Source organism: Paramormyrops kingsleyae, chromosome 3 (assembly GCF_048594095.1).
Source record: "Paramormyrops kingsleyae isolate MSU_618 chromosome 3, PKINGS_0.4, whole genome shotgun sequence".
Taxonomy (NCBI): domain Eukaryota; kingdom Metazoa; phylum Chordata; class Actinopteri; order Osteoglossiformes; family Mormyridae; genus Paramormyrops; species Paramormyrops kingsleyae.
The window spans coordinates 38,763,648-38,787,549 of NC_132799.1; the positions used below are offsets into that span (position 1 = coordinate 38,763,648).

Genomic DNA, 23,902 nt, shown 5'->3' on the forward strand with positions numbered 1-23,902 from the left:
CCTTTTAAAATTGGCCGCACGCCTCCTCAAAATTGAAGTACCTTACAGCCAAGATTGGCCTGCCTTTAATGTTTGTCTGGCCGTATGCCCCCTTTTTACCGAAAGTAACGTTCATTACACAAAAGACTTGCGCACAACACGGTCCACTTTACCTCGTCAACAATCGATGCATCTGTACTGAACCCGAACCCAACCTTCGATACGAGAAACAAGGTCGACCCGCACATCTCGTAATTCCCAACTACTGAATGAACCGCAATGAATTCTGGACTACTACGATCATGTGTTCGTCGCATGATTGGCTGGTACGGTATGTATCGTCCAGCCTACTATGGAGCCACAGCAATGACAATGGTGCATCATCGGGGGTTACGTTTTTGATTGGAAAAGCCATCCGACGGTTTCCGAATAACAGATAGGTGTCCTCTTCGGTAATCATCGTGTAGTTGTCGTCTGCTGCTTATGCTGTCACCATGCCTCGCAAAGATCGAGAACGTAAAAGAAAGCAAGCTTAACTCGCGGCTAGGTTATCGAAGGTCGTATTGCGTAGGTTGTCTAAACTTGGTAATTACAGTAATTGGTAATTAGTGACTCAGTATTGGCCCAATGCCTTTTTGGAAAGTTTCTGCTTTTTTGAAAATAAAAAAATGCATCCTTTATGGAAATAAAATTCCTCCACAAGGCCCGAGGTGTCCTATGAAATTTCCAGATTTTGGCCTTGTGCCCAGGCTTAATGGCCTTGTGCCCTAGAAAAAATATGAATAGCCAAGGCCAAAGTGGCTGTGCCTTCCTAAATCCTTATGTCTAGCCCTGACACTGTATACACTTACTCTTGGTTTGGTAGCTGATTGAGTTATAATAATCGTATAATAGAAATGATCAAGTAGTTTGTGTTTATTTGTTGATGTACAGTATGAGTTATTGTAATAAACTGAAATGTAATCCATTTTAGAAAAATAAACCAAAAAATTAAATAATACTAATTTTGTCTCAATGAATAAAAAAAGATAAAAGAACAATAAAGTAGTACATTTTGGTGAAGTACATCAGAATTTATTTAAAAAGCTCGGGCATGCGCAGAGAACTGCTCAACTATACTTGGCGCGTTTTACGGCAGTTATTTCGTGGACATGCCACATCAAGTTTAGGTGCAGCCTGACGTCATCTCAGCAGTTGTGCTCATTGTTGTCATCATACCGGTGACTGTGGTACTTGGCACACTAATTTGGTGAGTACCTTTCTTTTCATCCTTTTTCACATTGTTTTACTTTTGTTAATGAGCGCCAGTCTGTTGTGCTTGCACGGGAGAGAACTTAATTGTGCTAAACTCTGCCACAGCCTTTGACCATTATCGCAGAAAGTCTGTTGCTTTTGCCTCTTGTCCATTGACACCATTCCTTAATTTGGGATGAGAACAGGAAAGTGTTAAACTCACCCACAATCTCATTGTGAATGAAACAGTGTGTTTATATATTTGTCTTAATGTATATGTTTGTAGAGTTGCGTGGAGCGAATGTAATGTGCAGAACAGTAAGTGATCTACTAGCTGGCTTGCAATAATTTTCTCAGTTGTCTAGTCAAGGAGGGATAAAAAAAAATCTTTAATGTTAGCTGCGCTGGATCCCTGATAACCTGCATTTGAAAGTCGCACGCATTCAGCGTCCACTGTCGACGTCATGCTAAGTAGCGCATGTTGAACATGACCTGCTTTAGTAACATAGGACATGATTCTCAAACATTGTGGCAAACCGCTTTATCTAATCTAATCATACTCCTTTATGTAATTATTTTAAGTACAGTTTTAAGGCCTATCCTGACGATAATGACTTCAGCAGTGTTGCAAAAGCACTAATCAGCAAGCACCCATGCCTCACTGAGCCTGGTCCTCAGCCTGGATGGTATGGGTGGAAGAACAGCCTTATGTTTAAGATGGCATATTTTCGCACCAAGTTTTGAAAAGCTGGATGTGAGGATGTTGCAGTCAATGTTGGTAAAAGAAGCAGAGCCAATGCAGAGGGAGAGGCATCTAGTAAGAATATCAAATGGCCAAGAAGAGGTGAAGCTAATTATCTGCCTAATTTGCCTCAAGGCCATGATGAAAAAAGCCTTGAAGATGACAGAAATATTCTCCTAGAGGAGATGAAGAAAAAACAACCAAATGGGTCTCTCATCTCAAAATTAATGGATCTAACATTCCCATTGCGCCAACAAGAGATAGTGAGAAACAAGGCTGTTGTCCAAGACATGGCTGAACGTTGGCCAGCACTTTTCATGGAGAGACAGGTAAGCTACTATTAAACTGAAAAGATCCTGAAAAGTTAAATTTTAAGGATAGATTTTACAGCTCTTTGAAGCAAAAAAATAATCTCAGAAGTTAATCAAATTCTTAATATTTTATTGCCCTGAATACGTTTTAAATCAGTATTTAATTCCAGTTTGTATGAAGTCAATGCATCAGCCTTTTTTAAGTAGTATTTGAATATGAAAGAAATTAATCTTTTTTGTCTTGAAAGCTTTTAATATATTGTGCGTACAATTGTTATGAATTGATTACTTAAGGCTGTCTTTTTCTCCTTCTTCCCCTTTCTCTTTTTCAGGTATTTGCTGAGTTTAACAGAATTGCCAGTAAGAATCTTGAAGGAGATTTCTTTGAGGCTCTGGACCAATACACACCAAGCTTCATCCAACTGTTCAGTTGCAAAAAAGGAACTGTTGGAAAGAAACTGACAGAACTGAAGCAGCAAATTGACTTGCTGGTGACTTATAACTCTTTTTCATCATTGTTGTTCCTATGTTGTTACTTCAAAGGTGTACCATGAAAAGTTACCCCCCTGTCTGTGAGGCATTGCATCAGACAAGGATGACCAGATTCTCAAAAAATTTCCAAAAATGTTTATACACTAGCATGGGGTGACGAATGTATAAAAACTCTGTTAAAGGTTTTTAGATCAAACAACATAGTCAACAATATAGTCATTGTGTATGAGGGGCCGTATGAGACATAATTCATACTTGGGTCTCACACACAGGATCATACTCTCATACACACACAACTATACCTGCTTTACATGAACAATCATACTCTCATACACATAGCACAACACAGATGATAACGTTAAAAAAAGATGTGAATGTAAGAGAGAATGATCAGATGTGTGAATGAGAATAGTTGCGTGTGCGAGTGAGTTTGATTAAAACGGAAACTGTACTAAATTCTCAGTTACTGATTGGTTATATTAAATAAGGCTAGAAGAAGCATGATTTTATGCTCCGCCTTCCCCTTATTCTAAGAAAATGGTGGACCGGGAGCAACTAAATGAAGCAATAGGTCTTTTAAATAATGTTCTTAACTCTGCGTCCGTTATCCCAACAATGTCATCAATGTTGGAGCAAAATCAACGGCAGTCTTCAGAGCGCTCTTCTAACACGTACGTTGAGGAGGAAATGCGGCGTATTTTTAGACCGTCATCAGGTGTTGCGTTATCCGGGAGCGGCGCTAACGTTAACAGCAACTACATAATGCGACCTCGACATATCACGCAACGGTGTTTCGGTGGATGGGCTTCGAAGGCAAGGAAGAGGTAAGTTTATTTATTGAGCCAAAATAAATTTATCAGTTTTGATGCTGATCTCGTTTTATTTATGGATCTACTTAGTGTAACTGCTTCTAAGCTAACACGGTAGGGTTAGCCGTTAACAGTATGCACTTTTGTCATTAGTAAGGACAGTGACGGTGTTATTTATTCGTGTTCATTTTGCCTAAATTTGGGCTGCTGAGCAGCGTTATAACCCTGTACTGCCAGATTAAGCAGTAACTGATAAGTATACAGTGGTACCTCGGTTCTCGAACTCACTAGAACTCGAATTTCGAGTCGAACAAACCAGTTTGACCTAGAACTCTATCTGAATATTGTAAGTCGAACCGTGAACGCTGACCTAATATAAATTGTACGCGCCAGGAAATGAGTGATACTACAATGCAATTCTTACTTGAATGCCTTCTTCAGACTGGACGATTAGAATCAGAATCAGAATAAGCTTTATTGACAGGTATGTTAACACATAGGAGGAATTTATTATAGTGACAGAACTCTACAGTGCAACAGAATGACAGTGACAAGACAAGACACAGGTAATAAGTTATATACAGATATAACCAAATAAAGCAGTGCAACATTACAGTAACTAACAATAAATAAACCACTAAGCATTTAGAGCATTTATGTCATTTATTTAAACTTTATTTTACCAGGTAAATTAACTGAAAACCAGTTCTCACTGCTTTAAGTGATATTCGGGAGAAATAGCAGATTATACATCTGAACTGCCTGGGATACAAACGTCATGCGTGTAACTAAACTCTTCAGCCAATAAGGGCAAAGGTGTGTCGTCACGGAGGCGGTTCCAGTTTGTGCAGCCAGGTGAGAGGTCGCAATGCATCTAACCCTAATGCATTGCGTCAGGATCGGAATGCGTTGCTTTAAGCCAGCGCTGTAAGCAAGTCGAACGCACCCAGTGACCGGACTGGGGAAACAAACTGAAACGTGGACTTAATACAGAGGACTAATGACAACAACCAGAAACAGCTGATCACATGAGGATCCCACATGAGGTTAACGAGGGGGCGTGGCACACGGAAGGAGTGGCCGATCGGGGCAGGACTGGGGTAATGTTTGGATAAGATCTTTATCGTTTTGGAAGCCATTAAGAAAAGAATGCTCTTCTTGTTTTATCTTGTTCATTTTGTGTTTTAAATGCAAAAAAAACATATTTAGGTGTAATTTTGGGGGGCCAAGAACCAATTACAGTAATTGATTTTCCATTACTTCTTATGGGAAAAATTCGATCAGAACTCGAACATTTTAGGATTCGATCCGGAGTCCGGAACGCATTAAGTTCGAGAACCGAGGTACCACTGTATACCGATTGGTAAAAATAAAGGTAATGGTCGATCCTAAGTTAGCCTCGAATCGACACTTAGCCCTATAGTGATATCACTGCGTAGCCTCAAACTTAATATGGTAGTGTTTCCTTTCCTTAAAACACTTAAAAGGCATAATTTACAAAACGCGCTCATTTAATAGGTCATTTAGTATATTATTTGTACGGTTTGAAACTACAGTTCGTGCCACTTTTACACATAGACAGTGAAATGTTAAGGTTTATTATAGTCTAACAGCCATTATACACTTCTATTAGAAAAATGAATTTGAATTTAAGTAGAGATAAACAAATTCATAAAATTCATGATAAAAGTTAACAAAATATTCCTGACACAAAGTGTTACTGTTACAAACATTTCAGTTTAACTCATAAAACCATTGTGTAAAAACACCAATATTCTGTGTCTTTGCAAAACCTCTTAACTTATTTGTGTCATTATACATCAAATAACTCGCATTGTGGCACATTCAGTATAGTCTTGGCATGTCCGATCGGCAACCGTTTGTTAAAGAAAGAATGTTATTCATTATTTATTGAGATAGTGTTATGAGTTACTGTACGTTGCTTAATATGATTATGTTGTCTTGATTTTTAAGGTGCTTTGTTTGTCAAGTGACTATTGATAATGTGTTCTTTTTAGGCCTACTGCCCCAAATCATCCGACCTTCAACAAAGATGTCATACTATTACCTGAGTCTGCATGGGACAGTGTTTGCAAACACAAAACACAAAGAAAACTTCATGAAAGAGGCTTTGTTCTAAATGCTTTTGAAATAAGAAAGGCATGGGACTTCAGGACAGTCATTGCAAAGACAAGAGAAGCATTCAAGGAAATAATTCATGAGGATGTCAGGTATTATATCAGAATTATAATACTTTTATATTAATATGTTTCTTAACATAATATTGATCCCAGAGGAAATTACCACATGCCATGATTGCACACAGAGACGGCAAGACAAGAACAGTACAATATAATACAATATAAAAATACATTTAAATAAAATCTTAGATCTAGAAAAAAATAGTTACAATATTAATAAATTGCATATTCTATTACATCTTATTACACTGGTTGCTTGCTACACTGCATGCTTGCTGTTTTGAAATTGATTTAGTCTTGTTTATTTTTATAGTATTGAAATTTTGATGCCTTGTGGAAACAAACTGGTTTCCCCAAAGTTGTGTGAGGGTCAGGAACTGTACATTAGGCCGTCAAGTAATCTTCCATTTTCGGTAAGATATTTCAAGGGAAACTTGAAACAACTTTAACAACGTCCTTAGCCCCATACTTTTCTAAATGGTTATTTCTGATGTGTTTTAGTTTGACAGCACAGATTCAGAGGAAAGTTGTGTGGAAGTTGACACTGCATCAGCCTCTCCTGACGGAATGATTACAAGAGCCAGGGGAATCCAAATTGCCTCAAAACAGCAGATTTCTCATTATTCATACACAAGAAGGGACAGTGGGTATCCTCACACTAACCAGACCTCTGAAACACATCAGGCAGCCAGTGATTTTGCACCCAGTGCTACCCAAATCTGTGCAGCACAGCCAGCATCCAGCAGTTTCACACCAACAGCTACCCAGATCTCTGCAACACAACAAGCATCCAATGTCATGAACCTGGCTATTGATGCCAGAGTGGACCAGACTCCATCAACTATGCTGCCTATCTTTCAATCATGGGTTCCATCTCAGACCTTTCTTCTGATGATGAAGAATTAAATCAGGCTATTATTGCCAGTCTTGAAAGTCACGAGTAAGTCACTGATTAATATATTGTTTTGTCTGCAGTATTATTAGAAATACTGTGGTAAGAAAAAGTTAGTAGCCTTTTTAGCTTATTTTCTGCATGAATTGGTAGTAAAGTGCATTTGTAAATACCTAACCTTTAAGCTTATATCACAAGTATTATAATTTTTGTTGTCTTTATTGAAGCTTGCTGAGGCAATATATTATATTTATATTTCTTTTTTTTTACTTTTAACAGGACATCTCCACAACCAAACACTTTATCAGCACAGGAGGTGCTTCTCAATCTTGCATCCCAAATTGAGAGTAAACAAAAATGCAGATTCAACATTAATAGGTCTTCAGTACTTGATGGTGCTGTGCAGGGGTTCAGACGAGTGTCATATAATCCCAAGTACCAGATGTGCATCAAGTTTTCAGATGACTTGGGAATGGATGAAGAGGCTGTGGACCTTGGGGGCCCCAGGAGAGAATTTTTACGGTTGCTCATGGAAGCCTTGCCACTGTCACCAATGTTTGAAGGAAGTAACAACAAATTAAACTTGGCCTTGGACAGTTCAGGTATGTGTGTTATTTTTTTGTCTAGTTATTGATACCCCTTTTTCTCGGTGTTAGTTCTTCTTGATTTAATGCTATCAGTTGTATTGCTTGTTCTCTTCTCCCTTTGTCTACTTTAGCTTTAAGAGAAGATCGTTATGTTTTTGCGGGCCGGGCCATTGCTGTGAGTCTTGTCCATGGCGGTCCCCCACCAGGTTTCATTGCACCAACACTGTACACTCATCTAGTTGGAGGAAATTCCACAGTAAAGCCTGTCTTAGAAGACATTGCTGATGCAGATCTCTTTGAAAAACGGTAAATACATTATCAGTATTCACTCACTTCCCAATCCCTAAAACTAATGCAGTCTAATCCAACACCCCTGCAATAAATCCTAGGTTTAGCAAGGTCATAATGTTTGACATTTGTTGTTTTAGAGAGTTGATTCAAAGGTATGATGTTGAGCTGTAAGTGAATTTTTGTTAAACTATACTAACTTTAGTTTCATGCTTTCTGTTGTGTGTGGTGTTTTTAGTTGTCTGATTGTAGGACTTTGGATGGTCTTATACAAACCATTGACCCACTGAAAGATTACCTGGCCAATGCTGGGTGTCTAAGGCCATTAAAATCCATTGATGACCGAGGTTCAACTGGTTGATATCCTCATGTTTCAAGTGATTCACAGAGTCTGTGGAGCATTTGAAAGGTTTATTAAACACTGCTTTTCACTATTGTTTTGTTCTTTTTTTATTTTCTAACATGTTCCTCTGCTTTAATCCAGTTACAGAACATTGAACATTTACTGTATGTTTTAATTTTGTAAAGCCAAAGCTGTCTATCCTAAATGCTGTATACTAGGCATACAATGTCATGAAATAATAATAATTATAATAATGAAAATCTAAGATTGGATTCTAACTTCTGCTGACATCTTGGATTCTAGCTTTTGTTTTATTTGTCTTTTTATCTTAAAATGTTTTGTTTTGAAAAATTTAAGGAGGGGCTGAAGACTCTTGGTATTCTGGATGCAATCAGAATGCATCCAGACAGTTTTAGATCCTTAATGTGCCATGAACCATCCCCACTCACTGCTGACTTGATGGATCACCTTTTTGAAATCCGGCTGTCTCCAGTGGGAAGCAACAAGAGAAGTGCAGAGGAATGTGTTGTCCCTTTTTGGAGGGATTACCTGCAGGATGTGGAAGGTAAATGTAGAAGCTAGATAGGATACACTTAGGTATGAGAAAATTTTTAGTTTGTTTTTTCCTAACATTTCCTGAGCCAATTTGTAAATTTTTGCCTACGTAAGTGGTCTCTTTGCCGTCTTTCTTTTTACTGATGTCATCTATATAATTGAATTTTGTTTATATAAATATTTTGGTAGATTATAACTTTTTTTCACCAATTCCATACACGTTGCCTTTTATTCTGGCCCCTACGTATCTATGGCTTCTCTTTCATCTCTTGCTTTGTCATTCATTCCATTCTTTTATGGCTTTCTATATGGCACTTTTAACTTTTTGGTGTGATTGTTATAAATTCTCGTTGTTCTCTTTGTTTGCTTGATGTGTGTGTGTGTGTGTGTGTGTGTGTGTGTGTGTGTGTGTTAGACCAAGTGGGATCCTCAAAGCTAGGTAAAATCCTAGCTTTTGCAACAGGTGCAGCTATCATCCCTCCAGTTGGCTTCTACCCTCAACCATCTATCGATTTCCTGCATGATCAGTTTGTCAGCTCCAGACACCGTTTGCCAATGGCTAACACCTGCATCAACTGCCTTAATTTGCCGGTGCTTGACACGTATGAGGATTTCGTGGAGAGTATGGACTTTGCATTCGATAACACACAGGGTTTTGGTAAAGAATAATGTGGTGAGCATACAGTATGTGACCTATTGAGTATGTTTCAGTAACATTTGAGTTACTGTAGTTTTGTTCCTTTGAATGGTTAGCCATCTTCAATAAAAATGCAATATTACATTATATTGTTTATTTTTTTCCTGTTGTGAGACAAAGTGTTTAGTGTTATATAAATGCAACCACTAAACATTCATGTGTTAACAAAACAATTCACACAAGAAACTTTGTTACTGTCCACTAAGAAAATGTATCAGTTCAGTAAATAATTGCATGCCATAGTTGCCATCATCAATAAGCGGGTCTACAGTTTCTCTAATTCTGTTTATAACAGTTTGATTTAAAATAAAGTCATTTACAGGAACAACAATATTGTTTTCAGTCAGTAACTCTGGCGGGTTGTCTTCATTGAATTCGAAGCTATCATTTTCTGCAAAAATGTCCTGAATTGCACCACGTCCAGCACTGTTAAGAACCCCTCTCTGCCACAATTGAAGAGGGGTTTGCCCTCCTTGTGTAGATAATCCATGGTTGTTCCACTGATTTCGGAATTCTTCAGCAGCCCTTTGAACTCTTGGCAAGTAGATGTAATGTAGACAAAACATATGGAGTTCATCAGTAGAGTTAAGTATGCCCTCATTTTCCATGAAGGTGAAGAGGTTACTGAATTGGAATGACACTACTCTATTTAGCTCTCCCCACAGTCGTTTTATTCTTTGGTTGTGGACACTGCGTCCAGTAATGACACTTCCTCTATTTAAACCCCTTCTCTCCAGCATATACCGGGCAACCTCTGTGTTCTCCATACCATGGTCACAGCGTACCCTTAAGGGAAGTCCAAAGCTCTGTACACCAGTACAAAAGAGTTCTAGTACACTTGATGCTCTGTTGTTATTAAGGCACTGAAGGTATATGATGGTCCGACTGAAGCCATCAACGCATCCATGAAATACCATTCTCCACCTCACCAGTTTATGGTTTCCATCTATATGCCTAGGAAGAAGAATTAACATAGACTAACAATCACTAGGTCTTCAAACATGCAAAAGTCTTTTGCTTGTCATGAATTTTAATATAGGAAGGATAGTGTGATATTGTTTTAATTTTGGTTATTAAAAGCTCCTTTTTTAAACAGTAATACTTACTTGCTACTTCAACCAGGGTACGTACAGTATTTAAAGAACCAAACGATGTAATATTACAGCATACTCACCATAATTGATTGGGAGTCTGAACACTATAAATTCTTCTGAGAATTGCATGTCGACGACGGAGAGCCCGTCCAATTGGGTCAAGTTGTTGCAGGCAACGTCTCACACGCCAACGCTGTAGTCTGATGTTGCGTGATCGAAGGCTTCCTATCACATAACTTTCTCCTGCATTTGGGGTGGTTTGAAGGATTCCACTAACAATGTCATGCAGACTCTCATCAGACATTGCTGTATAGTTCAGTGGTGGAATTTGAAGTTGTTGTTTATGTCTGTACAGTGGCGGATTTAGCAATTTTGGGGCTCAAGGCGAACATGGATATGGGGCCCTCTGCATTATGTGCTTTTTTTTAAGGCCTACCTTAAACTTCTCTTCACTCGTCATCCCAGAGCAATCTTATCCAGATGTCTAGAACAGCCCTGTAGAAAAAAAACAACTAAACATATTAACAGGGTAACTAATGCATTACCTTTAAAATCTTTTCACAACCAAATGTTTTTTTCTACAATTAGAAAGTACCTCATTGTCAGTTCACATATCTGATATCACAGATCAGTTACCTTTTTATTCCAGCATGATCAGCAGATTAATATTTGATGATCGGCTTCTGTCTTCTATGTTGTTTCACTAAAGTAAGAAAACCCATGACAGGTAAATGGAGCGACACAAATAATACTTATTAAAATTATTACCTCTTATCTTTATCCCTGCCTTCCCTTCTTTGCTTCTGTATTCAGTCTGTTTGGTTTTATGTTTTCTTCTTTTTCTTCTGTCTTTTTAATGCTTTTATTTATATATATTTCTCTTGCTCCTTGACTGCTTTCTTTCCCTCCTTCCAATCTCCTGCTTCTTTTCTGTCATCCTTATATTTACCTTTCCTCTTCTTTTTGCATGTTTTCTCTACACCTTTCCCCTTCTCCTTTATTGATTTTTTGTTTATTTGGATCTCTCTCTCTCTCTTCTCCTTTGTCATTCTGTCCCTTGCTGTCTTTTAACTTTCTCATACTCAAATGTTATTTTCATGTTTTTTCTTCTCTTCTCCTCTTCTGCCACTGTATTTCTCTAGCTTTTATTCTTTCCCCCAGTTTTTTGGACATTATTTAAGTTTTTAAAATAGCTTACTCTTCCTTCATCAAATGAGCTTTAGTGGATGGAAAAAACATATGAATCTTGTGATGTTGAAGCAAGAATAATATGAAAACTAGAAACGAAAATTCCTGAAGAAATTTTGAGATGGGCCTATTATGCTGACCGAGGAAGAGCCTGTGCTACTAATAAAGTGGCTGATCTGTGCACTGCTAGGTGATTGCTATGATGTTGCTAGTTTGGTGCTATGGTGCTGCTAGGCGGTTGCTGTAGTGCCGCTAGGCATTGCTAGGTGGTTGCAATGTTGTTATTAGGCATTGCAAGGGTGTTGGTAGCTGGTTGCTAGGCGTTGCTACATGGTTGCTATGGTGTTGCATGGTGGTTGCTAGATGCTGCAAGGTGTTTGCAATGGCATCAGAAGGCCTTGCTATGGTCTCAGCAGCTGGTTGCTAGGCATAGCTAAATGGTTGCTATGGTGTTGCTATGCATTTTTTGGTGGTTGCTATGGTGTTCCTAGGTGGTTGCTAGCTGTTGCAAGGTGGTTGCTATGGTGTCATAAGGCATTGCTATGGTCTCAGTAGCTGGTTGCTAGGCATAGCTAGATGGTTGCTATGGTGTTGCTATGCAATTCTAGGTGGTTGCTAAAGTGTTGCTAGGTGGTTGCTAGGTGCTGCAAGTGGGTTGCTATGATGTCAGAAGGCGTTGCTATGGTCTCAGTAGCTGGTTGCTAGGCATAGCTAGATGGTTGCTATGGTGTTGCTATGCAATTCTAGGTGGTTGCTAAGGTGTTGCTAGGTGGTTGCTAGGTGCTGCAAGTGGGTTGCTATGATGTCAGAAGGCGTTGCTATGGTCTCAGTAGCTGGTTGCTAGGCATAGCTAGATGGTTGCTATGGTGTTGCTATGCAATTCTAGGTGGTTGCTAAGGAGTTGCTAGGTGGTTGCTAGGTGCTGCAAGTGGGTTGCTATGATGTCAGAAGGCATTGCTATGGTCTCTGTAGCTGGTTGCTAGGCATAGCTAGATGGTTGCTATGGTGTTGCTATGCAATTATAGGTGGTTGCTAAGGTGTTGCTAGGTGGTTGCTAGGTGCTGCAAGTGGGTTGCTATGATGTCAGATGGTGTTGCTATGGTCTCAGTTGCTGGTTGCTAGGCATAGCTAGATGGTTGCTATGGTGTTGCTATGCAATTCTAGGTGGTTGCTAAGGTGTTGCTAGGTGGTTGCTAGGTGCTGCAAGCAGGTTGCTATGATGTCAGAAGGCGTTGCTATGGTCTCAGTAGCTGGTTGCTAGGCATAGCTAGATGGTTGCTATGGTGTTGCTATGCAATTCTAGGTGGTTGCTAAGGTGTTGCTAGGTGGTTGCTATGTTGTCAGAAGGTGTTGCTATGGGCTCAGTAGCTGGTTGCTAGGCATAGCTAGATGGTTGCTAAGGTGTTGCTATGAAATTGTAGGTAGTTGCTAAGGTGTTGCTAGGTGGTTGCTAGGCAGTTGCTAGGTGTTTGGTGATGAGGCCTGAGGTTGAATACCAAGTCTTGTTGCCGTGGCATTAACACTGGCTAATTGGCAAAACTTTGATTGAAATGCATTGAAGTCAATGGGAGAGAACGAGGGATGAAAGACGAGTGCGGGTCAGGATGGTGGTCTTAAGGTGTTTGGTGATGAGGCCTGAGGTGTAATACCAAGTCTTGTTGCTGTGGCATTAATACTGCCCAAGTGGCAAAACTTTGATTGAAATGCATTGAAGTCAATGGGAGAGAACGAGGGATGAAAGACGAGTGCGGGGCAAGATGTTGGACTTGGGGTGTTGGGTGATGAGGCCTAAGGTTGAATACCGAGTCTTGTTGCTGTGGTATGAACGCTGGCCCAGTGGGACAACTTTGACCAAAATGCATTGAAGTCAATGGGAGAGAACGAGGGATGAAAGACGAGTGCGGGTCAAGATGGTGGACTTGGGGTGTTGGGTGATGAGGCCTGAGGTTGAATACCGATTCTTGTTGCTGTGGTATGAACGCTGGCCGAGTGGGACAACTTTGACTGAAATGCATTGAAGTCAATGGGAGAGAACGAGGGATGAAAGACGAGTGCGGGTGAAGACGGTGGACTTGGGGTGTTGGGTGATGAGGCCTGAGGTTGAATACCGAGTGTCATTGCTGTGGCATGAACACTGGCCGAGTGGGAATACTTTGACTGAAATGCATTGAAGTCAATGGGAGAGAACGAGGGATGAAAGACGAGTGCGGGTCAAGATGTTGGACTTGGGGTGTTGGGTGATGAGGCCTAAGGTTGAATACCGAGTCTTGTTGCTGTGGTATGAACGCTGGCCGAGTGGGACAACTTTGACTGAAATGCATTGAAGTCATAGGGCCATTCACTGCCATGAAATAAGACGATCCTTACTACTATTCACATGGTTAGTTAGGTATAGGCTAATGCTAGGTAAAAGTTAGCATTCAATGCATTTCTATGGGATTTTTAGTGTGTTTTAACATGAATAACGTCACCATGGTAACATATTCTGCGCAGAAAAGTAATAGCACACCTCACACCATGAAGGACTCACTTTTGATATATAGATTACCTGGCTGCATGCTACGGTACGACCCGCATTAATTGCCGAAAATCACGGAAGAATAATAATAATAGTTTTTTTTTCGTGTTTGAGAGGCGATTGCACGCAATCCGTAAGGAGTACAGAGACAAAAGATATGTCAATCCGTCCAGCTAAGCAGGCCCTACGATTTGGCACCAAAATGAGCTCCGTGCCTTTCACGGGCTCAGCGCAAATTGGCAAAATGTAGTTTACTAGGTGAAGAGTAATATGGGCCTTTCATTACATGAATAGGCCCATAACTAGGTGAAGAGTAATATGGGCCTTTCATTACATGAATAGGCCCATAATAATGGTAATAAAAAAAAACATTTTAGGTAAGTAATCTTATTTTATGCTTGGCTGGGGTGAATAGTGTCGGTCAAGACACTAAAATCTGACCTTGCGAGCTTTGGCTTCAGCAAACTGTTATTACTGACTCCATATCCACTGATTTTCTGACTTCATGCTCAATGGAGAGAATAGCAAGTGCAGACAGCCGCTCCTGTGACATTGTTGACCTGAGGTATGTCTTAATAAGTTTCAGGCATGAGAAACTTCTCTCACCTGAAGCAACTGTGACAGGGAGAGTAAGTAACAGTCAGAGTTATACTCAAATTTGGATATATGTCCAGGATATTTTCTTTATATATGTGATCAAGCATCTCAGATGGTGTGGAGATGTGTGTGGGAAAGGATCTGATGGCACTCTTGATCTCCAGCTTCAGGTCACCAGCATCAACATCTTGCATTGTTTTCTCCAGTCTGGAGCAGCATTCATTTAGTCTCCCTCTCTGCACTGTGCTTCTCATGATATCAGTGGAGTAGAGAAAGCCATACAACTCACTGATGCTCTCTAAATGTGAAAATCTCTCTCTTACTGTCATAAGTGCTGTATCTACTAACTGAAGAAAAAAGTTAGTTTTAAACTGCTCTTCACCAGTTAACTGAGTTTGATCTTCTCCATCATAGTCAAACTGTCTTCTTTTTTTTCTCTGACGCACCTCTGGCCAGCTCATCTCTGTTTCAGTCTTCTCTGCTATCTCCCTGGCATCTGATATAGCAGAGGTGAATCCATGGTCCCTAAATTCCTGAAGAAATTCTGTCACTGCCATAACCTCTCTCCTCACAGTTTCAACTGAAATTTTGGGGCTCTGCAGGATCTTGCTGACTTTATTTATCTGGAACAATACATTGTACCATATAATGGTACTTACCATAAATGGCCACCTTTGCATCTCCCGGAGGAGGCTTCCAGCTGTTGAAAGAACTTCTGCATCCCTTTTCTCTGTAGCGTACTTCATCAGAGCAGTTAAAGCCTTCAATATTTCAGGCAGCTGGTATCGAACAGCTTTAACAGCTTCAACCCGACACTCCCATCTGGTTGTTGATAGTGCCTTCACTGAGAGATCCTTGACATGTTCTCTGAGAATGGCCCAGCGGTGAACTGAGGAACTAAACAGAGTGTAAAGTCGCTGTAACAGACCAAAAAAGCTCATAGAAGTCACAGATGACTTGGCTGCATCACTGACAACAAGGTTCAGTGTATGACTTCCACAAGGAATACATAATGCTTTGTTGTTTAGTTCCAGCACGCTCTTTTGGACCCCTTGCTTTTTTCCCTGCATATTACTCCCGTTATCATATGACTGGCCCCGACAGTTGGAAAGGTCCAAACCAAGTGTTTCTAAGTGTCCTAAAAATGACTCACATAAGCCTTTGCCAGTTGTGTCATGTGCCTGAAGGAATCCAACAAAATGTTCATGAATGGAGATACCTTTTGAGGCCTCACAATTTACGATCCTTAGAACAACAGACAGCTGCTCATTGTGACTAAGGTCTGGGGTGCAGTCCATAATTACTGCATAGTATTTGGCTTTCTTAACTCTTTGGACAATTGCATCAGTTGTACTTTTTGCTGTAAGGGAGATGAGTTCATTTTGAATGTCTTTGCTAAAATAAGTGTCACTGACCTCTTTAGCCTGAATTTTTCTCAAATGTTCACGCATAACAGGGTCAAACTGAGCCATCAATTCCACTTGACCAAGAAAATTCCCATTGCCAGCCTCAAATAACTTCTCTGAGTGTCCACAAAATGCAATACAACGTTCTGCTAGATGGTACACAATTGCAATTATTCTTCGTAGAATCTCTTTCCAGCGGTTTACCTCTAGAGCAATTCTATCCTGGTTCAGCTGATCTATACTGTAGCTGTGCATGTTTTTAGTCTGTGTGATACAGTGTGCCAGCTCTCCATGTTTGTGATATGTTCAGGGGACCGCTCGTGGTGTTTCAAGTGGGCTGCAAGATTTTTCCAAGCATTATATCCTTCCCCACTAAGAGCATTTTTTTGTCTGCCTCCAAACAAGCAGCAACAAAAGCACACAACACAATCATTTTTTTCACTGTACACAAGCCAGGATCTGGTTATCTCTTCTCCATTCTTCAATTGTATGTAGTAGTGACTATTAGTAAATCTGCGCCCCTCTTTATTCTTAGGAAATATTCTGTTCTTCACCTGAACTGGTCCTTTCAGCACCAATGAGCAGCGCTCCTTGTCTGTAAGCTCCTTGGGCCATAATGCTGGGTCATCTTCAAGTATAACACATTCATTAGGAGGGGTGGAGGAACCAGCTTGTTGTGATCCGCTATATACACTCACCTAAAGGATTATTAGGAACACCATACTAATACGGTGTTTGACCCCCTTTTGCCTTCAGAACTGCCTTAATTCTACATGGCATTGATTCAACTAGGTGCTGAAAGCATTTTTTAGAAATGTTGGCCCATATTGATAGGATAGCATCTTGCAGTTGATGGAGATTTGTGGGATGCACATCCAGGGCACAAAGCTCCCGTTCCACCACATCCCAAAGATGATCTATTGGGTTGAGATCTGGTGACTGTGGGGGCCATTGTAGTACAGTGAACTCATTGTCATGTTCAAGAAACCAATGTCAAAGACAACCATTGCTAAGATCCAACAGCTTGGACCAAGGCAGAGTGTAAGTACGCGTTGTAGTGTTATGTATGGGAAGCCGAATTGTTTTTATTAGAATGAAAGTCTAATGAAATAATGTTTACATGTAAAAATGATAGTGTTATTCTTACGAATGAGAATCATGTTATGAGTAAGATTATGCTAATAAGACAATTAGGTTTCGTATAATAATGAGCAGTGCAATTACATGCATTTGCGCGTTTTGCTGTAGCATATCATTGATAGATTAGTAAGCTGTTGATAGGAATACGTTTTTAAGGTGGCTTTAAATTTTAATTAACGTAAGTTGTTTTGTTGTAGTACAAATTAAGTCACAAAACGACTTAAATCGTCCCAATTTAATGTCTGTTAAAACTCTAAATGAACTTTCAGTGATTTGAATGTGACTAATGTTGTAGCATATGTTCCAAAGTAAGCGGTTATTTTCTTTTCTGTTTGCAGTTGTAATTTTTGTGCCTATTTGTGTTATAGGTTGGTCCTGGAAGCAAAAATTTTGGCCCTGGGAACGTCCACGAGGATTGTGAATGTTAAAGGCATCGACAGGGAAGTAAAGGACTTCCACATCGGCGTGAGGAGGCCTGGACTTCTGTAATTGAGTAGCCATAAACTGAAGTTTTCAGTCGTTTTTAACGAAAACGACTTGATTATTGTAATTAAGCAGCGTGAGGAGGCCTGGACTTCTGTAACTGAGTAACCATAAACTGAAATGTTTACTTTTCCACTGTTTTGTTTGTTTACATATGATAACTGTCAACATTTTGTAGTCTTTGTTTTTGTGTTCACAGTTCAATATATGTATCATTGATTTGTTTCAAACTGAAGTGTTTTTTTTTTACTGCATATATAATGCTGTTTATTGTTTGTAAATGTGATGCTTTATAGTGTTTACGTGCTTGTGTTTGTATTTGACAGTTTATAAAACTATCACCGACATCCATCCCCTAAAGTCCTATAGATTTACAGAGCTCTCGACAAGGGAAAGGGACAGAAATATTTTCCTCACAGGTAGTCCGTCTACCACTATTGTTGAAATCGAAGATGTGGCAGTCGGTGATTTCGGCGAATTTGGTGAGGGCAAGCGGGTTTCAAAACTATCAGGGACTGTGATGGCAGTCCAGATAATTTCCAAACACCGCTGTCAGAAATGTAAGGCCACACAAGAGGTGCATGGGAAAGCGGCAGTCCACAGCTGTGTAGGATGCAAATTCATGCAAAAATCCACTTCCTACTTGGCAACATATTCGGGCACGTTGTGTCTGTCCTGCGATGGCAAAGATCACACACTGTCCGTCAGTAATTCCGCAATTGGTGCATATTTCAAAGAGTACGATTTGTGTGGTCTAACCAATGACGTCGAGGACATGGAGGAACATTTTGTTACCGTGGGAGAGTTTTCAGTCGTTTTTAACGAAAACGACTTGATTATTGTAATTAAGCAGCATGAGGAGGCCTGGACTTCTGTAACTGAGTAGCCATAAACTGAAATGTTTACTTTTCCACTGTTTTGTTTTGTTTGTTTACATATGATAACTGTCAACATTTTACAGTCTTTTTTTTTTGTGTTCACAGTTCAATATATGTATCATTGATTTGTTTTGAACTGAAGTGTTTTTTTTTTACTGCATATATAATGCTGTTTATTGTTTGTAAATGTGATGCTTTATAGTGTTTACGTGCTTGTGTTTGTATTTGACAGTTTATAAAACTATCACCGACATCCATCCTGTAAAGTCCTATAGATTTACAGAGCTCTCGACAAGGGAGAGGGATAGAAATATTTTCCTCACAGGTAGTACGTCTACCACTGTTGTAGAAATCGAAGATGTGGCAGTCGTGATTTCGGTGAATTTGGTGAGGGCGAGAGGGCTTCAAAACTATCAGGGACTGTGACGGCAGTCCAGATAATTTCCAAACGCCGCTGTCAGAAATGTAAGGCCACACAAGAGTGTTACGTGCCGTAAGTTCCGGGGTGAGCCCTGCAGAATCTCCGGACCTCCCTCCTTCGTCGTCATTCGCCGGCTGCATCTTGGCTCCGCCTTGCTGACCAGACCCCGCCCACGGCTCCTCCAATGCGTCGCGCGTCATTTCCGGTTCCCAGACTGAAAAGGCCGGAAGCAAGAGTCTTCGAGAGCTCTGCTCATATTTTGGATTGTGTTTTGGTTTACTATTTGATTGATTATTGTGTATGACGGTTTTGGTTTCTCGGATTACGATTTCTCGCTTTGCCCCTTCTCTGTACTTCTGCCCTGGTTTTGTTTGCTTTCTGGTTTTCGATCTTTCGCCCGGTTTTTGGTTTACGACTTCGCGCGCCCCTCGGACTTTACGCTTTGGCTTGTATGTGTGTTTGTGTATGTATCTGGTGCGTAGGGAGTGGTTGCCGTTTTGTTTTGTTATACTTTGTGTCCACTGATTTGGTTAGGGAGTTAGGTATAGGTTTTGTTGTTTCTGTGTTCTTTGGTAGTTCAGTTAGATTTGGGTTTCGTTCGGTAGTTGGGGTTTTGTTTATTATTTTGGCCTTTATCACTCCTGAAGCTCTTGCACCAGGTTTGCTGTTCTGTGTCTGTCGCGTGTATCAAAAATATAAAAAACATAAAAAAATACCCCTTTGTCCACGTGTGTTCCCTTGTGCACCACACCCTGTGTTTCCCTTATTCCCCATTCCCCTTTCCCTTCCTCTGTTACGCCCCAACCCTAGACTGGGGTTCGTAACAAGAGTTGCATGGGAAAGCGGCAGTCCACAGGTGTGTAGGATGCAAATTCATGCAAAAATCCACTTCCTACTTGCCAACATATTCGGGCACGTTGTGTCTGTCCTGCGATGGCAAAGATCACACACTGACCGTCAGTAATTCCGCAATTGGTGCATATTTCAAAGAGTACGATTTGTGTGGTCTAACCAATGACGTCGAGGACATGGAGGAACATTTTGTTACCGTGGGAGAGTTTTCAGTCGTTTTTAACGAAAACGACTTGATTATTGTAATTAAGCAGCATGAGGAGGCCTGGACTTCTGTAACTGAGTAGCCATAAACTGAAATATTTACTTTTCCACTGTTTTGTTTTGTTTGTTTACATATGATAACTGTCAACATTTTACAGTCTTTTTTTTGTGTTCACAGTTCATTATATGTATCATTGATTTGTTTTGAACTGAAGTGTTTTTTTTTTTTACTGTAAATGTGATGCTTTATAGTGTTTACGTGCTTGTGTTTGTATTTGACAGTTTATAAAACTATCACCGACATCCATCCCCTAAAGTCCTATAGATTTACAGAGCTCTCGACAAGGGAAAGGGACAGAAATATTTTCCTCACAGGTAGTCCGTCTACCACTATTGTTGAAATCGAAGATGTGGCAGTCGGTGATTTCGGCGAATTTGGTGAGGGCAAGCGGGTTTCAAAACTATCAGGGACTGTGATGGCAGTCCAGATAATTTCCAAACGCCGCTGTCAGAAATGTAAGGCCACACAAGAGGTGCATGGGAAAGCGGCAGTCCACAGCTGTGTAGGATGCAAATTCATGCAAAAATCCACTTCCTACTTGGCAACATATTCGGGCACGTTGTGTCTGTCCTGCGATGGCAAAGATCACACACTGACCGTCAGTAATTCCGCAATTGGTGCATATTTCAAAGAGTACGATTTGTGTGGTCTAACCAATGACGTCGAGGACATGGAGGAACATTTTGTTACCGTGGGAGAGTTTTCAGTCGTTTTTAACGAAAACGACTTGATTATTGTAATTAAGCAGCATGAGGAGGCCTGGACTTCTGTAACTGAGTAGCCATAAACTGAAATGTTTACTTTTCCACTGTTTTGTTTTGTTTGTTTACATATGATAACTGTCAACATTTTACAGTCTTTTTTTTTGTGTTCACAGTTCAATATATGTATCATTGATTTGTTTTGAACTGAAGTGTTTTTTTTTTTACTGCATATATAATGCTGTTTATTGTTTGTAAATGTGATGCTTTATAGTGTTTACGTGCTTGTGTTTGTATTTGACAGTTTATAAAACTATCACCGACATCCATCCTCTAAAGTCCTATAGATTTACAGAGCTCTCGACAAGGGAGAGGGATAGAAATATTTTCCTCACAGGTAGTACGTCTACCACTGTTGTAGAAATCGAAGATGTGGCAGTCGTGATTTCGGTGAATTTGGTGAGGGCGAGAGGGCTTCAAAACTATCAGGGACTGTGATGGCAGTCCAGATAATTTCCAAACGCCGCTGTCAGAAATGTAAGGCCACACAAGAGTTGCATGGGAAAGCGGCAGTCCACAGGTGTGTAGGATGCAAATTCATGCAAAAATCCACTTCCTACTTGCCAACATATTCGGGCACGTTGTGTCTGTCCTGAAATGGCAATGATCACACTCTGACCGTCAGTAATTCCGCAATTGGTGCATATTTCAAAGAGTACGATTTGGGTGGTCTAACCAATGACGTCGAGGACATGGAGGAACATTTTGTTACCGTGGGAGAGTTTTCAGTCGTTTTTAACGAAAACGACTTGATTATTGTAATTAAGCAGCGTGAGGAGGCCTGTGGCCTGTACTACGAAGGGGGTTTAACCAAATCAGACTTAACCCCAAGTTAATTTGCGAACGCGAGGTTGACAAAATCAGGTTGAATCAATCGGGGCTAATCAGTACTACGACGCCAGTTAAGAAGTTGATTTGTTCAATTGGTGTTAATTGGTGCTTGTGCGCATTCACATAAATGGAGCACGATCAGCAGCGCAAGGCACTGTTTGAGTCATGGCGCGAGCTTCGTATTTTACGGAGGCAGAGTGTGTGATAATCATGCAAGGTTACGAGGAGTTCAAATCAATGATACAAGGGAAGTCTAACACCTCTGCAGCCAACAAAAGCAGGCAGGCTTGTTGGCAACGAATTGCCGACCGCGTAAGTACATTTCTATGATCAATAATTCTTGGTCTAAAATATCTCACGATCGCTGATTAGACTATGAAGCGTTGTCTGAAAAGAACTGAAATACTGTTAATAAATACAGAGGCTCACAAATGCGTCACAATTCAGAAGTAAGCCTATTACAGTATTTGCTGTTAAGTAATGTAACGCTCTCTAAAGTTCCATTACTGTGATGTTACTCAGAATTTAAACCTAATGGTAACTTAACTGATATGATTCCAGATGCAGTAATACTGCACAGCGTACTTGGCAGCAAGTCAGGATGAAATATAAAAACATCATGACAAGTGGTACGGCTATGTATTTATACTCATTATGAAATATTTGTGTGTAGCCTACAGATAATAGTGTGTTTCTATGTGTCACAGCTAATAAGAAAAAGCTCTCTATAAAGGCAACGGGTGGAGGGCCACCTCCGGAAGCCTTCAGTCATGCTGAAGAGTTGGCAGTAGCCAACAACGTAGGACGGCCCACCATGGAGGGGGTTGAGGGTGGTGTCCGGTCAGACTCTGGTGCCTCAGATATGTGCACCCTTTATGTGTAGGGTAATATTGCAATAACATTGCACAAATTATCACGCTGTACAATCATGAAATTCAAATTCATGTGTTATGTGCAGTGGAGGGGGGTAATATGCAAGTGCTCCAGCCACCTGCAGAGCCCAGCACCTCCTGTGATCCTCAGGTACAGGTAAGTGCAGAAATGACTAGGTGTGCCCAATGTTGATGCATCTTTACCTATATTCCTTTATTGTTCAGGAGGACTTGGGTGAGGACACTTTGTCGGCATTGTCTGACACGCACATCCAGGTAGATGCATTGCATCACATGTGTGATTCCCCCAAGATAATACAGTATAGCATGGCATTTAGACCTCTGCACAGATTCTGTGATTCTACTGTCCTTAAGTTGTAATTTGCATTCTCCCTTAGGAGGCGTTTCAGCAACCCCCTTCCCCTCCTGCGGCTTCCTCCACTCGGACCTCCCACACGGAAAGTGCACTTTTGCTTTGTCTTTGACTCTTCGGGTTCATAAGCTGCATGTGCACTGCTTCACCATTTCATGCGTTTTTTTTCCCCCCTGTGTAGGCTAGAACAGACAATGTGCGTTCCCTTTACAAGCGCATGCTTGAGTTGGACTGCAGGAGGAAGCAACTGCAAATAAAGAAACTGAAGCTTGAAATTCAACAGCTCGAGCATGAAAAGAGGGTATTGCTATATATTCATCAGTATTACATCTATATATGTACCATGATTAATTTATCACTTTTACTTTGTAGGAGAGGGAGAGTGGCAACCAATAAAACAATCAGACTTCAATGTAGTCATGATCTGAGTTTTTTATTTTAATGAGTGAAACACTGGTTTGTGATTGCATCTCTCACTGCACGTCCTGTGGGGTAGTCGAGGGTCACAGGGTCAACAATGTCTGGAGGCATGGGCAGCGGAGTAGGGGTCTTTTCTTTCCTAATAGTTGCAATATTATGTAGCACCACACATGCTGACACCACCTGACAGGCCCTCTCTGGTCGTACTCGTAGGCCTTTGAGGCAAGTAAAACGTGCCTTTAGAATGCCAAATGTCATTTCTATCCTGACCCTTGTTAGGCTGTGGGCAGCATTGAATTGTATTTGGGGCCTTGTTAGAGTGTCAGGATAAGGAGTTACCAAGTGCTTCAGGCATGGGTGTCCCCGGTCCCCCAGCAACAGGCCATCAAAATGCCCTTTGAAGAAATTGAGAGCAACTGTTACACGCAAGTTTGTGCAACAAAATCTGTAGAATACCGATTGCCTTACCTTCTTCAAATCTTTGAGAGAGAATGGACTCCCTGAAAATGCGAGAGTCATGTACTGAGCCTGGCCACCGTGCGTCCAGGCTTGTGACCATTAACTGGTGATCACATGTCATCTAAGGATTGAAAGCCATTCCAAAGCTTATTCTGCTATTCTAAAGTCATGTTCATATGACACATAATAGAAGTTGAGCCAGTGTTTCACAAGCA

At 40.6% G+C, this 23,902-nt stretch overlaps 1 protein-coding gene across 1 annotated transcript; it reads left to right on the top strand.

Annotated features, from left to right (window-relative positions):
* Nucleotides 1–2,244: 2,244 nt before the first annotated feature.
* Nucleotides 2,245–9,460, top strand: LOC111843183 (G2/M phase-specific E3 ubiquitin-protein ligase-like). Its single transcript, XM_072710354.1, has 8 exons — nucleotides 2,245–2,283; nucleotides 2,598–2,756; nucleotides 6,589–6,707; nucleotides 6,939–7,261; nucleotides 7,378–7,552; nucleotides 7,773–7,943; nucleotides 8,235–8,442; nucleotides 8,848–9,460. Exons 1-6 carry the CDS (start codon nucleotides 2,245–2,247, stop codon nucleotides 7,822–7,824), a joined length of 867 nt encoding a protein of 288 aa, XP_072566455.1. The 3' UTR covers nucleotides 7,825–7,943; nucleotides 8,235–8,442; nucleotides 8,848–9,460.
* The last annotated feature ends 14,442 nt before the right edge of the window (nucleotides 9,461–23,902 follow it).